The following is a 14549-nucleotide window of genomic DNA, read 5'->3' as shown; positions in this document are numbered from 1 at the left end:
ATTCTAAGGAGAGAGGACAACAAAGGAGAATCCTAAGAAGTAATCTGGACAGGAAGAATTTCACTGCATCAAATCATGATCTCCAAATAAACTCTTTGTAAAGAAAGATGTCATGCTACAACAGAAATATCAGCTGTACTGGAAGTCAGAAAACTTATGTTCTGGTACAGTTGTCATTATCTAGTTATTTCACTGAAATTCTCTAGGAATCAATTTCCTGGGCCATAAAATTACAATGCAGAACTAGAAAACCACTACAGTTACCTCAGCTCTGACATTTGTGGATCTATGAAATTGTTTATCAAGACAAAAAGTAATCTAACTTCACCCCCAAAACAACAAAAGAAGCACATTACATGCAACCAATAGCATGGAAAGGTACAAAACAGACATAACCATCAAGTAGATAAAATAATTGAGTCTTCAAATAAGAAAGTTACATCTGTGTAAGTTTTTTTCCCCTTCCTAAAGCAATTAATAATTTGTATCTGATTTTTTATTATAGTTTTTATAATAAAAGAAGCCAAAGAAAGCAAACAGACTGGACGTGGAGGCTCATGCCTGTAATCCCAGCACTTTGGGAGGCTGAGGCAGGCGGATCACGAGGTCAGGAGAACGAGACCATCCTGGCTAACACGGTGAAACCCCATCTCTACTAAAAATACAAAAAAATTAGCCGGGCGTGGTGGTGGGTGCCTGTAGTCTCAGCTACTCAGGAGGCTGAGGCAGGAGAATGGCACGAACCTGGGAAGCGGAGCTTGCAGTGAGCTGAGATCGTGCCACTGCACTCCAGCCTGGGCAACAGAGCAAAACTCCGTCTCAAAAAATAAAAAAAAAGGAAAAAGAAAGTAAACAGTAACCATAATTTTTTAACTAACCTAGAGTTCACAGTAAAATTTTTCACATTTCACCTTTCACCAGACCTCATGGTAAATTTTTAAGTAATTTAAATAGTTTTTTGCGTGCTATAGGAAAACTTCTCATCTCTTGAAATATAAAGTCCCCAAATACCTTTGCAAGTTGTTCTAGTGACCTTGAGAAACTGTGTTCATTAATGTGTTATTTGCAGTTAGCACTTCATAGACAAGAGGCAAACAATCCATATTATTGAAAAGAAATGTCTATTTTGCTCAAGGTGCTCTTACAAGAATAAAATCCTTTCTTTCTGATAATTTCAGACCTGTTTTAAAATGTGGTTTCTTTTTCATGAATTTTAATATCTCTTAAAACTGGACTTAAGGTGAAATGGACTACTCATTAGCCCCTACCCAGGCAAGTCAATGAAGTCTGAGCAGCCTAGTTACATTTTACCCAAGAACTTTATTTCTTCCTCTCACACTAAGCATAATTTTTCCCAAGTAGTTTGTATTAACAGAATCATTTGCAAAAAAAGAAAAAAAAAAGATTCATTTACTCAAAGGAAGGAGTCACATTAGATAAAAACATCTAAATAGCTATTATTACCACAAACTATGAGTCATTTATTTTAAAAAGAAAAAATAATTCCACATTATTTCATATTTAAATAGGGTTCACTCATAAATTGTGGTGACTGCCTATACTGAATCCATCCATTAATTTAACTGCCAGAACAATTAAGGGGGGACTTTGAGATTTTTCACATTTCGAACTGCACAAAGTCAATAAATGTTAATTTCTATAATGTATCAGAACCCATGCTAAGCACAAAAAAGAGAGGTGTCAATAAAAGGATACATGAAATTAAGTCCATTAAAAAAAAAAAAAAACTGTAACTAGTATTTTGTTTTTGTTTTTGTTTTGTTTGTTTTTTTGTTTTTGTTTTTGTTTTTTTTGAGACAGGGCCTCACTCTGTCACCCAGGCAGTAGTAAGAACTCTGTTCACTGCAACCTCTGCCTCCCAGGCTTAAGCAATCCTCCCACCTCAGCCTCTCAAGTAGCTGGGACCACAGGCGCTCGCCACCATACTGGGCTAATTTTTTAATTTTTTTTGTAGAGACAGGGTTTGCCATGTTGCCCAGGCTGGTCCTGAACTCCTGGGCTCAAGTGATCCACCCACCTCAGCCTTCCAAAATGCTGGGATTACAGGTGTGAGCCACCACCTTCAGCTATTAGTATTTTCTTATTACAAGTAACCTTTAATACTTTCCAGTTCTACAAAAAAATTAATTGTACAAAAATTGTCTTCTAAAAATCATTATATAAGTAAAGCTACTAACAAGGAAGAGAATAAAGGAGGTACAGCAAAGGTGGAGACATACTGCATTTCTTTCATGTACCAACGCTGTTCTAAATTCTTCACATCTCCCACACAACAAAGCATTAACACTCACTATCTCATTTACCAATGAGAAAAAAAGGAAATAAAAAGTTAAATAATCCATCAAAGACCACATAGCTAGAATGAGGCAAAACTAAAATTATATCCACTTCTGGAATATTATGCCCACTTCTAAGCCTTCTATCTTTCCACTATAGTATGCTGTCTCCTTTACAGATTACATAGTACTTTGACATAGCTCATACAGTCTAGTCACACTGGATTTTTACTCCCCAAAAATACCATATACTTGCTTATTTCTGTGGGTCTGCCAAAGGCTGCATTTCTTCCTTGAATGCTATTCTCCCAATCTCCATGTGCTTGTATGTCCTACCTAAAGAAGAGCTTCAATACACTTTGCTTGACAACCCCAGTACAAAATTACCTTTTCATCTAAATTATCACTACACATATGTCTGTCATACAGTTCTGAGTATACAGTATAAAACACGAGAATAACTGTAAACATTTATCAAGCACTTACAATTACTTAACATGTTAATGCCTCTTATAGCCTATGAGAAAATTATGACTATCATCTCTATTTTATAGTAACTTGATGTTTGCCCCTGCTAGACTGTGAATTCTGAATCATCCTCCATACCCAGCTTTATGTGGCAGATTTAATTAATTGCCTAGACCAATACTGTTTCTCATGATCATACTACTCACAGATATAAAGGCATTTGACACACAAGAGTTCAAAAATGTCAGAAAACTTTACATGTTTAGTATTTTTTAAAAACAAAACCAAATTGTGTGAAATTTCAGACTCAGTAAGGTTACTGCCCTTGTTCTTTTTCTAATAAAACAGAAAATCTTTAATTTCTAAATGTGAGTCAAGAATAGTTAGGCATTTCATGTCTGAAAAATAGATGTAAATATTCAGATCAAACAAAGCTCTTAAATTATGAAACCATTTCTCACTGAAGACTGTTTTTAATGTTTCCATCAAATGCTAAAATAAGAGCATACCCCAATAAGAAGTGGGAGGTTGAATGCTAAAACTTTAGAAATAACAGCAAAAGGATTTTTGACCCAATTTTTGGTTGCAGTTGGCTCTGGAAAAAATATCTTCAGGTTTTATTAAAGCATTAACATTTATTTAACTAGTCCATTTTTAAAATAAATTACTTTCTCCACCAGGCACAGTGGCTTACGCCTGTAATCCCAGCAACTTTGGGAGGCCGAGGCAGGTGGATCACCCGAGGTCAGGAGTTCGAGACCAGCCTGACCAACATGGTGAAATCCTGTCTCTACTAAAAATACAAAAAGTAGCCAGGCGTGGTGGTGCACGCCTGTAATCCCAGCTACTTGGGAGGCTGAGGCAGGAACCTGGAAGGTGGAGGGTGCAGTGAGCCAAGACCATGGCACTATACTCCATCCTAGGTGAGAAGAGCGAAACTCTGTCTCAAAAAATAAATAAATAAAATAAAATAAAAATCAATTGATTTCTTCAATAAGCAAATAATCAAATGTTAAGAGAAACACTGATTCGGCCATTTTACATGAATGATGAATGCATACATCATTTTCATGTAATGAATATTTCATTACATGACATATGTATCAATCAGCCATTCATACAGTTGAATCTTTTTAAAAAATTTTCTCGCCTGGAGCACTGGCTTGGGCCTGTAATCCAGCATTTTGGGAGGCTGAGGCGGGCAGATCACTTGAGGCCAGGAGTTTGAGACCAGCCTGGCCAACATGGTGAAACCCCATCTCAACTAAAAGCAGAAAAAATTAGCCGGGTGCAGTGGCGTGTTCCTGTAACTCCAGCTACTGGGGAGGCTGCAGTGAGCTGAGATTGTGCCAATGAACTCCAGCCTGAGACCCTGTATCCAAAAAAAAAAAAAATTCTCAGCCTTAGCAATAAAAAAACCGTAATGCTTAGGCCATTAAGTGAAAGGCTCAAACTGTTCAAGATACCTGCCTACTTTGCTGAGATGTTCTACTTAAGACACTCAAAATTTTAGAAAATCTTCATTATCACTATCATGAAGAAAAAGATAATGTGATCAGAGGTAAAGTATTATGTCTGTAGCATACTCTCAACTGATTCCATTAAAAAAGTATATGTATATAAAGATAAAGTCAATGTGAGAAAATGTTAACAGCATATGTAGGTGAAGGGTATACTATGTTTACTGCACAATTATTCCTTCAACTTTTCTAGATATTTTAAAATTTTCCAAATAAAATAGAAAGTTAGAACAGCCTACCCTGTTCAAGAGGGTACGGTGTTCTAACCCCAAGATGATCTAGTCATTTGAGTGGGTCTTTTTCTCCTTATCAGTCAGAATATTTCAATATCAAAGAGCCACCATGAACCAACATGCTCATTTTTTCAAAAGGTATGCTGCAAAGATGCATAGTCAGTGGACATAATTTGACAGCATTCAGAATGTTACTATTTTCTTCAGCACTGACTCAAAATAAGAAAGCACACTATTTGCTACCCAAATGTTTTATGGGAGTGAAGTAATGCGTAGACTGGCATTATTTCAACTAACTTTTCATGTGCAACATCATCCCTTGCAGTATAAACACTAGTGATCTATCAGTATCAATCTCAATGGCTCTTTTACACTCAAAATAATTAACTAGATGAAAAATCACTTCTGCTGTAGCATGAGTTTCCACTGCTAAGGAAAATACAATTAGCAAAGACTATGTATTCCCTCACGTGTGCCAAGAGATTTCATCTGGTATCAATTTCTTCCAAATGTAAAGTGAAACATCTACCAATATTCCACGCTGACTGCTAATATTCTGATGCTGAAACACGTCAATTATTTACTCTCTAAACACAATATTTTACCATTATCTTTGTGGCTGATTTTACAAGGGTGTCAGAAGTAATGTGACTTGCAACCTGTTTTTACTTTGAGAAATGTACATTTGTTCTCTTCTCTGACTTTAGCAACTTACAGTAATCAACTTCTTCCTGAGAAACACTATTTCATGTTTGCTCTAAAAAAAATTAATACTTCCTTGTTTTACCAAATGAGCTACCACGCTTAGCAATGGATCATAGCAAAAGTTTTGACGGCTTCATTACTACCCCAAAAAAGCCAATATACTGGAGACTAGAGAAGAATAGCTCACTAGTCCAATCCACTTTTTGGATACTCAACATCATTATACTTATTTGAACCTCTCCTTTGTAGTCGCTTAGACAAAATTCAACACATACACAGATTCACTTTGTCTTGGCACACAGGGGTTTAAACTGAACATATATACTGCAGTGTTTACACTATCAACCTTACATTAATACAATGGTTTTGGGGTTTTTTAAATTAATATTAATAGTACTGGTTAGTTGTATCCTGCTACTATGTAACAATACAATGAGCCACTTTTAAATAAGTGATCTATTTTGGGAATTAGAGATATGATCCAAACAGTAACAAAAAAAAATCAAGTTTAATAAACATAAAATAATACATAAATGACAGGAAAACAGAAAAGCAAAAACAACCTGCATCCTGTTTTAAATGTTAGCTGACACTAAATGACCAATTTAGTCCTTGCAGCACATGTACTTTAAAAACAAGTTATGGAAGATCCTTAGGAAAAAAAGGCCTAAGCTTCCTGGCACCAACTGCATAATGATTTTTCCTTCTTACAAGAGAAAAGAATTTACATCCAGTGTTCTTATGAAAGGCAAAATTTACTGTATCCTTTCCTATTAGAAGATAAAGTGAAAAAATATTCAGAACCTTCAACCTCTTTGTCTAACCTCTACTTAAGAAGAAACTTATCCCTTTATAGCTCCCTAGAGTGAAAGGAAGTTGTAAATGGATTTTACTATGGACAGAGGTCATGAAAAAACCTCCCGTGGGCCTACAAATTCTCCCTCAGCACAGACATTCTATATAGAGGTTCAGCTGTATGATATAAAACTGTTATTTGTCCCCCAGTCTCCAAGCAGTTTCAGAATTCATCATCATCAGAACTGCTGAAACCGTCCACCTTCAGGCAATAATGCTAGAAAGCAGTATATATAATATGCAAATATTCCCTGGATACTGTATTTCCTTGAGAAACAAAGAACAAATAGAAACCTAGAATTGGTCTAAGTGTCATAAAATCTGTTTCATTTTTATGACAACCTGTTTTTATTTTAGGAAAATAATCAAAGGATGATGTAATCCAAAAGTAGAGGTTTCCCCAAACTTGACAGACGACAGCTTATGAAAGTAATAGACTGAGACATAAGGGGACTCTATAAAAATTATTAATAGCCTTACAATTACAATTTGGGAAATGTATGTAAACAAAATTTCTTTATTGTAGAATATTTTGTACTACAGGGATTTATACACCATAATTTCAAAGACATTAAAGTAAATGTGATTAAATACTCATTAACTATTAACCCATTTATGCCAGAGGCTGCAGTTTTTTTAATTTTTGCAATCAGACCTTGGCAATGACCTTGAACAGCAGGATAGTAATAACTCCTACATTCTTAGCATTCCAATAATGGGACACTAGGCATAGATGGGTTAAATCAAATTGACCATAGTAATAAGTATGCAATCTCTAGGCTAGCATGGTGGCTCACATCTGTAATCCCAGCACTTTGGGAAGCCAATGGGGGCAAATCACTTGAGTCCGGGAGTTCAAGAACAGCTTAGGCAACACGGCAAAACCCCATCTCTACAAAGAAAAATACAAAAATTAGCAGACGTGGTGGCACACACCTGTAGTCACAGCTACTCAGTAGACTGAGATGGGAAAACTGCTTGAGCCTGGGAGGTCAAGGCCGCAGTGAGCTGTCTCTGCACCACTGCAGCCATGACAACAGAGTGAGAGTCTATCTCAAAAAAAAAAAAAAAAAGTATTCAATCTCTGAAGGGTTTTACTGTGTTAAAACATTTGCTACATGCTCCTATAACACTGTAATTCTTTGTATATGTTTAATATTTTACACTTTTTAAATAACAGTTTCTTTTGTTTTTTGGAACAGAGACTGGAGTGCAATGGCAGAACTTGGCTCACCTCCCGAGTTCAAGTGATTCTCCTGCCTCAGTCTCCCAAGTAGCTGGAATTACAGGCAAGTTCCTCCATGCCTGGCTAATTTGTATGTTTAGTAGAGATGGGGTTTTACTATGTCGGTCAGGCTGGTCTCAAACTCCTGACCTCAGGTGATCCACCTACCTAGGCCTCCCAAAGTGCTGGGATTACAGGCGTGAGCCACTGCACCTGGCCTTAAATAACAGTTTCTTTTCCAAGTATGTAAGCTCTTTGAGAACAGTAATATTACCTGTTTTTTTTTTTCTTAACCACTTTCTCACCAGCAGCAAATAAAACTCAAGAGTTTAAATGATCTTTCTGAAGTCATAAGACAGACTCAAAAAACCCTTATCTGATTTCAAATGTAATGCTCTCCTTCTTTGCCAAGTTGTTCCCCTAACATATTTACACAGTACCAAATCCTTACAAGGTGATCTGCAAGGCCAACCACCTTGGAAATGTTTATGTTCAGATGTTTAACAACTGAAGAGAAAGCACTATCAAAATTCTTGTATCTATGCTAAGAATCAGCAGATATTTCAGAATCCCACTAAATAAATGGTATTAAAATACAGTTAAGGTAAAATGGTAATCATTGAGCAGAGTCTGAAAGATAAATAAGAAAACAGAGCCTCATGCTTTAATTTATAATGATATTGATTTGTTATTGATTGCACATGACTAAAAATTAAGATTGACTACACAGGGCAATAACTAGTAACATGAGAATTTGCAGGAAGTTACTGTAGTTGTCTACAAAAGACTGAACTGATTTTTCTTAATTTAGAAACAGTTATAAAATATCCTTCTATTTTGATGTAATTATGCAGGAAAGAAATTATTTACATACTCTTCTTAATGTTTTTGGTTTGTGGATGTGGCTGAATTCCTCCAGCTGGAAGTCCATAGGTGCTTATTCGTTGTACAAGACTTGCTACATTCCCATGCCTTTCCCGTTTGATGGGCAAACTGTCATCCTTGAATTCCGTCTCTCTCTTAATTTCCTACAAAAGGGAAAATAAATAAAGAGGCAAGTTACGTTATATTTTTATATTAAATCCTCAAATAGCAAAAAAATAGCTACAGTAATTACTATATAAATCATAATATCAATAGTTTTCAACCTTTGCTCTGCTCAAACATATCTGAAGAATAAAACACATTTTGGTAACAGTGACTCATGAGTTTAAGTTTTATCAGAACTGGAGATGAAGATAAAGGAAAGAGAGGCTCAAACCCCACCCTCACCACCCACCCCAACTACAAAGAAACACTGAGATACAAAGACAAACAATAATTCAAAGTCAGGGGTAAACAAACTTTCTATAAAGTGCCAGATAGTAAATATTTTACAATTTGCAGACCATACACTTTCTGTTGCAACCATCAACACTGCTATGTGTGGTATAAATGCAGTCAGATATTTAAATAAAGGAAAATAACTATGTTCCAATAAAACTTTATTTATAGACACTAAAATTTTAATTTCAAATAATTTTATATGTCATATTATCCTTTTGATTTTTTCCAACCATTTATAAAATTCTCAGCATTCTTAGCTCATGGATCTTACAAAAACAGGTGGTATTCAGACTTGTCCTGTGGGCTGGTAGTTTAATAGCCCCTGATCTAAGTCATGGCTATAAAATAAGACATGTGAACCATCATGGAAAAGTATAACATTTTACGGGAAGACATGAAGACAAAAACAAAGTTATGCCATATTCAGTAACTGAAAACTCAGTATCATAAAAATATCAGTTCTCTCTTAAAATTGATGTAATATATCAATGCAATTCAAATATACAAAAAATTTGGAGTAGCAATTTAATAAGCTGTTTCTAAATTTATACAGAACAAAAGGCCAAGAACAGTGAAAATACTTCAAGGAAAAGAAAGCGGAGGGAGTTTTTGTTAACGAAAATACAAAGGAAAACTCTAACGATACAATTAGACAATGTGCTACTGGCATAAAGACAGACATACTGATAAATGAAACAAAATAGGAAATCCATAAACAGACAAACTAGATTTAAAACAGAAAAAAATGAGGAAAGATGGAATCTTAAAATACACTGTGCATGAAAAAGTTCCATATTTAATATGGAATGAAACTGGATACCCATCTCACACATTTCATATTAAAATTAACAATTTTAACTTGATATGGCAATTATTATGTGTGTGTGTGTGTATACATATATATACACATATATATATACACTTTTTTTTCTTCAGACAAGGTCTCCCTTTGTTACCCAGGTTGGAGTGCAGTGGCGTGATCATGGCTCACTGCAGCCTCCACCTTCTGGGCTCGAGCAATCCTTCCACCTTGCCTCCCAAAGTACTGGGATTATGGTAGTGAGCCTCAGCGGCCAACCAAGTATACTTTTCTTAACCTTTACAAAAGAATACTTCTATTTCAAGTTTATAAATTCTTATGATTACAAAAGTATTACAGATTGTTTTAAAAGTATCTTGTGAAAAGGATTCTTTTTTTTTTTTTTTTTTTTTTTTTGAGAAGGAGTGTCACTCTGCTGCCCAGGCTGGAGTGCACTGGCGCGATCTCTGGTCACTGCAACCTCCACCTCCTGGGTTCAAGCAATTCTCCTGCCTCAGCCTCCCGAGTAGCTGGGACTATAGGCATGCACCACCACACCTGGCTAATTTTTGTATTTTTAATAGAGACGGAGTTTCACCATGTTGGCCAGGCTGGTCACAAACCCCTGACCTCAGGTGATCTGCCTGCCTCGACCTCCCAAAGTGCTGGGATTACAAGCGTGAGCCACCACACCCGGCCGAAAAGGATTCTTATAAAACATACTTCAAATACTTGAGAACTGATAATTTGCTAGTTTTTTAATATAGTGCAAAATAACTATTATGTACTATAATTATTACTAGCTATAGTTTTTTAAAAATCAATGTGGAACAGGAAAGAAAAGTACTGGTAACCTATCATTTCCACAAATTTGAGAGTTGTGCTGTTGTGGGAAACTGAGGACCAGAGAGACCAATATGGAGAACAGGAGGATTGTTTATTTAAGGTATGCACTGGCTCAGTGGATTCATATCCAAAAAGCTGAGCCAGTACATACCTTAAATAAACAATCCTCCTGTTTCCCCTCATATAGTCTCTCCAGTCCTCAGTTTCCCGTAACAGTGCAGTGCCCAAAAGGTGTACACATTTCATTAGTAATAATTCTGATTAAGAATAAATGTTTTCTCCTTCAGTTTCTGTGTATTATTTTTTAAACGACTAAATTGTTAAAATGTAAACATTTTTAAGTTACTTGAATCCAACAGTAAGAACAACTCTTAGGTCTTTCTTTTGGTGTAGGAGCATCATGAAATAAGGACTGAGACAATAATGGTGTTGTGTAAACCAAGAAAGTTTCAGAATCTCTGGCATAGCAATTGAAAATGAGAATTCTTAAAGAAATTTTTTACTCTTAAAAGCTGATTATCTTAGTATGATATCAAAACACATTTTTTTTTGGTAGAGACAGCATCTTGCTATGTTGTCCAGGCTGGTCTTCAACTCCTGGGCTCAAGTGAGCCTCCCTTCTTGGCCTCCCAGGGTGCTGGTACTAGTTTTGCCCAGCCAAAACCCACAAATTTTAAAATAACATTCAGTTATATGTTAAAAAGGTAAAAAAGCTATTACCTTGTAAATAAGTTCTGGCAATATATGTCCACAAGTGTCAACCTAAATAAGACACTGAATGAATACTATTCCTTAATGAAATTCCTGGTTCAACAGACACTAAAGTAAATTTATATTTGTACTACTTGAAATAGTATCACCTTTCTGCTCTTTAGCATTTCCATAAACATTTATTGAGCACCTGCTAGTACCAGGCAGCAGCTAGGCATACAAATGTTAACAAGAGAGACTGTCTTTTGTTCTCACAATACTGTACACTTTACAAAAGAATACAGAAAATAACCAGGCAGTTAAAATTCAGTGTAATAAATATCCAAAAACTGAAAACAATCCAAACATCCATCAACAAGTAAATGAATAAACAATGGAATACTACTCAGCAATAAAAATGAAGAAGTTATTGATACACAAAAAATCCATGAATTTCTAATTCTGATTGAAAGAAGCCAGACACAAAATATACATGGTACATTAAAAATCTTAGAAAATACAAACTAATGTATAGATTAAAAAGCAGATAAATGTTTTGTCGGGGTAGGATCACAGAAAGAGAGATGGACAGTAAAGCGGCACAAGAGTTCTTGATAAACACATAAAGCCTCTGCATCTTCATTGTGCCAGTGGTTTTATGGTTGTATACAATCGTTTAAAAACTTACTGAATTTTACATTTTAAATGGATGCCATTTATTGTACATAAATTATACTTCAATAAAGGTCGTTTAAAAAAAAGTTCATGATAAATGCTATAAATAGAAAACACCAAATGCCTAACACAGGAAGTGTAGCTAATATAAATTCAGTGGTGTTAAGGCAAATCAGGATGACTTCTTGGAGAAAGTGACATCTCTACTGAGACAGAAAGAATAAATGAGAGTTAGCAAGGTACAGAGAAGGCAATAGGAAGAGTGTCTTAACAGGAAAGAATAGCATATGAGCAGGCCGGAAGGCAATGGGAAGCACAGAGCTTCTGAGGAATGAAGACAACACTAAATTTGCCTGGAGCATGGAAGGAAGGGAAACATGATGAGGGTGGTAAAATTCAAGAATAGCAAGGTGAGTAGACGGCTGATATAAAGCTCTCTGAGTCTGGGTAGGTAATCTGAAATACAGTAAATTCCCACTTAAAGTCTTTGATAACTTCTTGGAAATTGTGACTTTAAGCAAAACAATGTACAAGGAAACCGATTTTAGCATAGGCTAGTTGACATAAACAAGAGTTAAATTCCTGTGGCATACCTCTGGGTCACAAAAACATCATCAAACCTATAAATAAAGATCAAAACACTTCTAATAATAAACACTGAAATAAATGTGAGCTATACATACATTTAGTAAAATTAAGAAAAACAAGTAAGATAACTATTTATGCACCTATTCCAGTTCAGGGTTTCCAGTGGCCAGAGCCTATCCCCACCAGTTCAGGGTGCCAGGCAGGAACCATCCCTGGACAGGATACCATTCCATCGCAAGGCACAGTCAGACTGGGAATGATGCAGATACACCAATGAACCTCAAGTACGCATCTTGGGGATGTGGGAGGAAACTGGAGTACCCAGAGAAAACCCATGCAGACATGAGAATATGCAAACTCCACAGACAGTGGCCCCGCTAGGAACCAATTTTTTTTCATCAACATTACAACAAAACGACACTGAACAAAATGAATTCATGTGAGGACCTAATAGAAGATGAGATGCTGCCATAGTGGAATAAGTGGGAGGGGAAGGCCGTACTACAGTTAAATATACCAGGTGAAAGCAGAATGTGCCCTAAGTTATAATCGTGACGAAGGGGAGAAATGCTGAAAGAGTCAGAAAATATTCAAGAGGCAGAATCTAGATAATTCAGTAGATACAACCTAAGAAGAAAGAATCAAAGATGATGCCCAAGTTCCTGACTTGGGCAACTGCTCAGATGTTGCCATGCACTAAGAAAGCAAACGTATCAAGAGAGTGAGAAGATAAGCCACAGAATGGGAGAAAATATTTGCAAAAGATGCCTAAGACTGTTATTTGAGATATACAAAGAAATATTAAAAGTCAACAATAAAAAAGCAAACAGCCTGATTTTTTAAACGGGCAAAAGATCCGAAAAAATCTCTGTGATCTCTCCTAGATTCCCTATTCCGGCACAAAAAAAGATAAGGGAGACATCCTTTGCCTCTGCCATCAAGAGACTTACCTCTAAACTTGTGACCCTTTTTGTGACTAAAAAATCAGTAGGTACATCACTAAAATGTTATGTTCCAGGACAGAAGGGATTATGTTTTATTGTATTTCCACTGCCTAAAACAGTAGCACCAAGTAGGCACTAAAATACTTAATAAACTACTATTTACAACTGGTAAAAACAGCAAAGCATGAGACAGCTGTATAACACTCTAATCCAGAAATAAACCCAACCAAATATATAAGTTCCGTATATAATGAACGAACTGGCTGGGTGCAGTGGTTCATGCCTATAATCCCAGCACTTTGGGAGGCTGAGGCTGGCAGATCACTTGAGGCCAGGAGTTCAAGACAAGCCTGGCAAACATGGCAAAACCACGTCTCTACTAAAAATACAAAAATTAGCCAGGCGTGGTGGCACACACCTGTAACCCCAGCTCCTTGGGAGGATGAGGTATGAGAATCACTTGAACCCAGGAGGCGGAGGTTGCAGTGAGCCAAGATCACACCACTGCGCTCCAGCACGGATGACAGAGAGAGACTCTGTCTCATCCCCCAAAAGAAGTAGTAAATTAGAAGCTCAAACAGCCATTAGTTGTGAACTATTTAAATAAACTACAGTACATGTATTTGATAAAACACTGTAGTCATTAAAGAATGATATATCTATATTAGAAATGATATCTGAATCACCCTATTGAATAAAAGAAACCAATTTTACAACACCACATATATAAAACATGTTTTTATTAAAAATACATGCTACCCAGAAGCTTCTTAGCCAACAATATGACACAAATATGTATTTACAGGTATGAACTAAAAAACAAATGTAGGTAAAGAAGACAACTTGATTTTTACTAGTGAACCCAATTTTCTTGACTCTGAACTCCCATGTAACTCTGGGTAGAAAACTAAACCTTGTCACTTTCAAAAATAATGAAATCCAGGGCAGGGCCACTGGCACAAGCAGTATCTAGTACTTTTTCTGGTTGGGGACAAACAACTGATCTGCAGGTATCACTCAACGTACTCCAAGCAGCTTCCTGGCACAGCTGACAACATAGTTACTTCCATGTCCCATATCAAATCACCACATACCAGATGCTATCCTTTTCTTCTACTGGGCAGCCTCTTCAAGCTAGCATATCAATTCATTCATTATGGTGCACTGTGTCCACAGGAAATAAGAATCTACTTTATATGAAACTTACCTCCTCCTTCAGGAAAGGACTGAAAGAGAAGTGTACCTTGTTTTCACACTCCCTTTTACTCTCCACATTATAATTCTCCCTTCCCTTTCTTCCACCAAATTCTTGATCTCCTTGTAATGCCTCTTTGCTCCTATTGGAATCACTTTGGTCTCTTGGATATAACAAATTTAC

The 14549-nt window shown here is 36.2% G+C and overlaps 1 protein-coding gene across 3 annotated transcripts in view; it reads right to left on the bottom strand.

The window, feature by feature from the left end:
• Window positions 1-14549, bottom strand: part of CD2AP (CD2 associated protein) — a 150760-nt gene that overhangs the window by 87776 nt on the left and 48435 nt on the right. For all 3 annotated transcript variants that reach the window (XM_054556810.2, XM_024247848.3, NM_001132276.1), the window contains 1 exon segment: window positions 8178-8331. In XM_054556810.2, coding sequence (XP_054412785.1) covers window positions 8178-8331 — 154 coding nt within the window.

Source organism: Pongo abelii, chromosome 5, assembly GCF_028885655.2.
Source record: "Pongo abelii isolate AG06213 chromosome 5, NHGRI_mPonAbe1-v2.0_pri, whole genome shotgun sequence".
NCBI lineage: Eukaryota > Metazoa > Chordata > Mammalia > Primates > Hominidae > Pongo > Pongo abelii.
The sequence above is the reverse complement of the archived record's forward strand: the minus strand, read 5'-3'. Positions and strand labels throughout refer to the sequence as shown.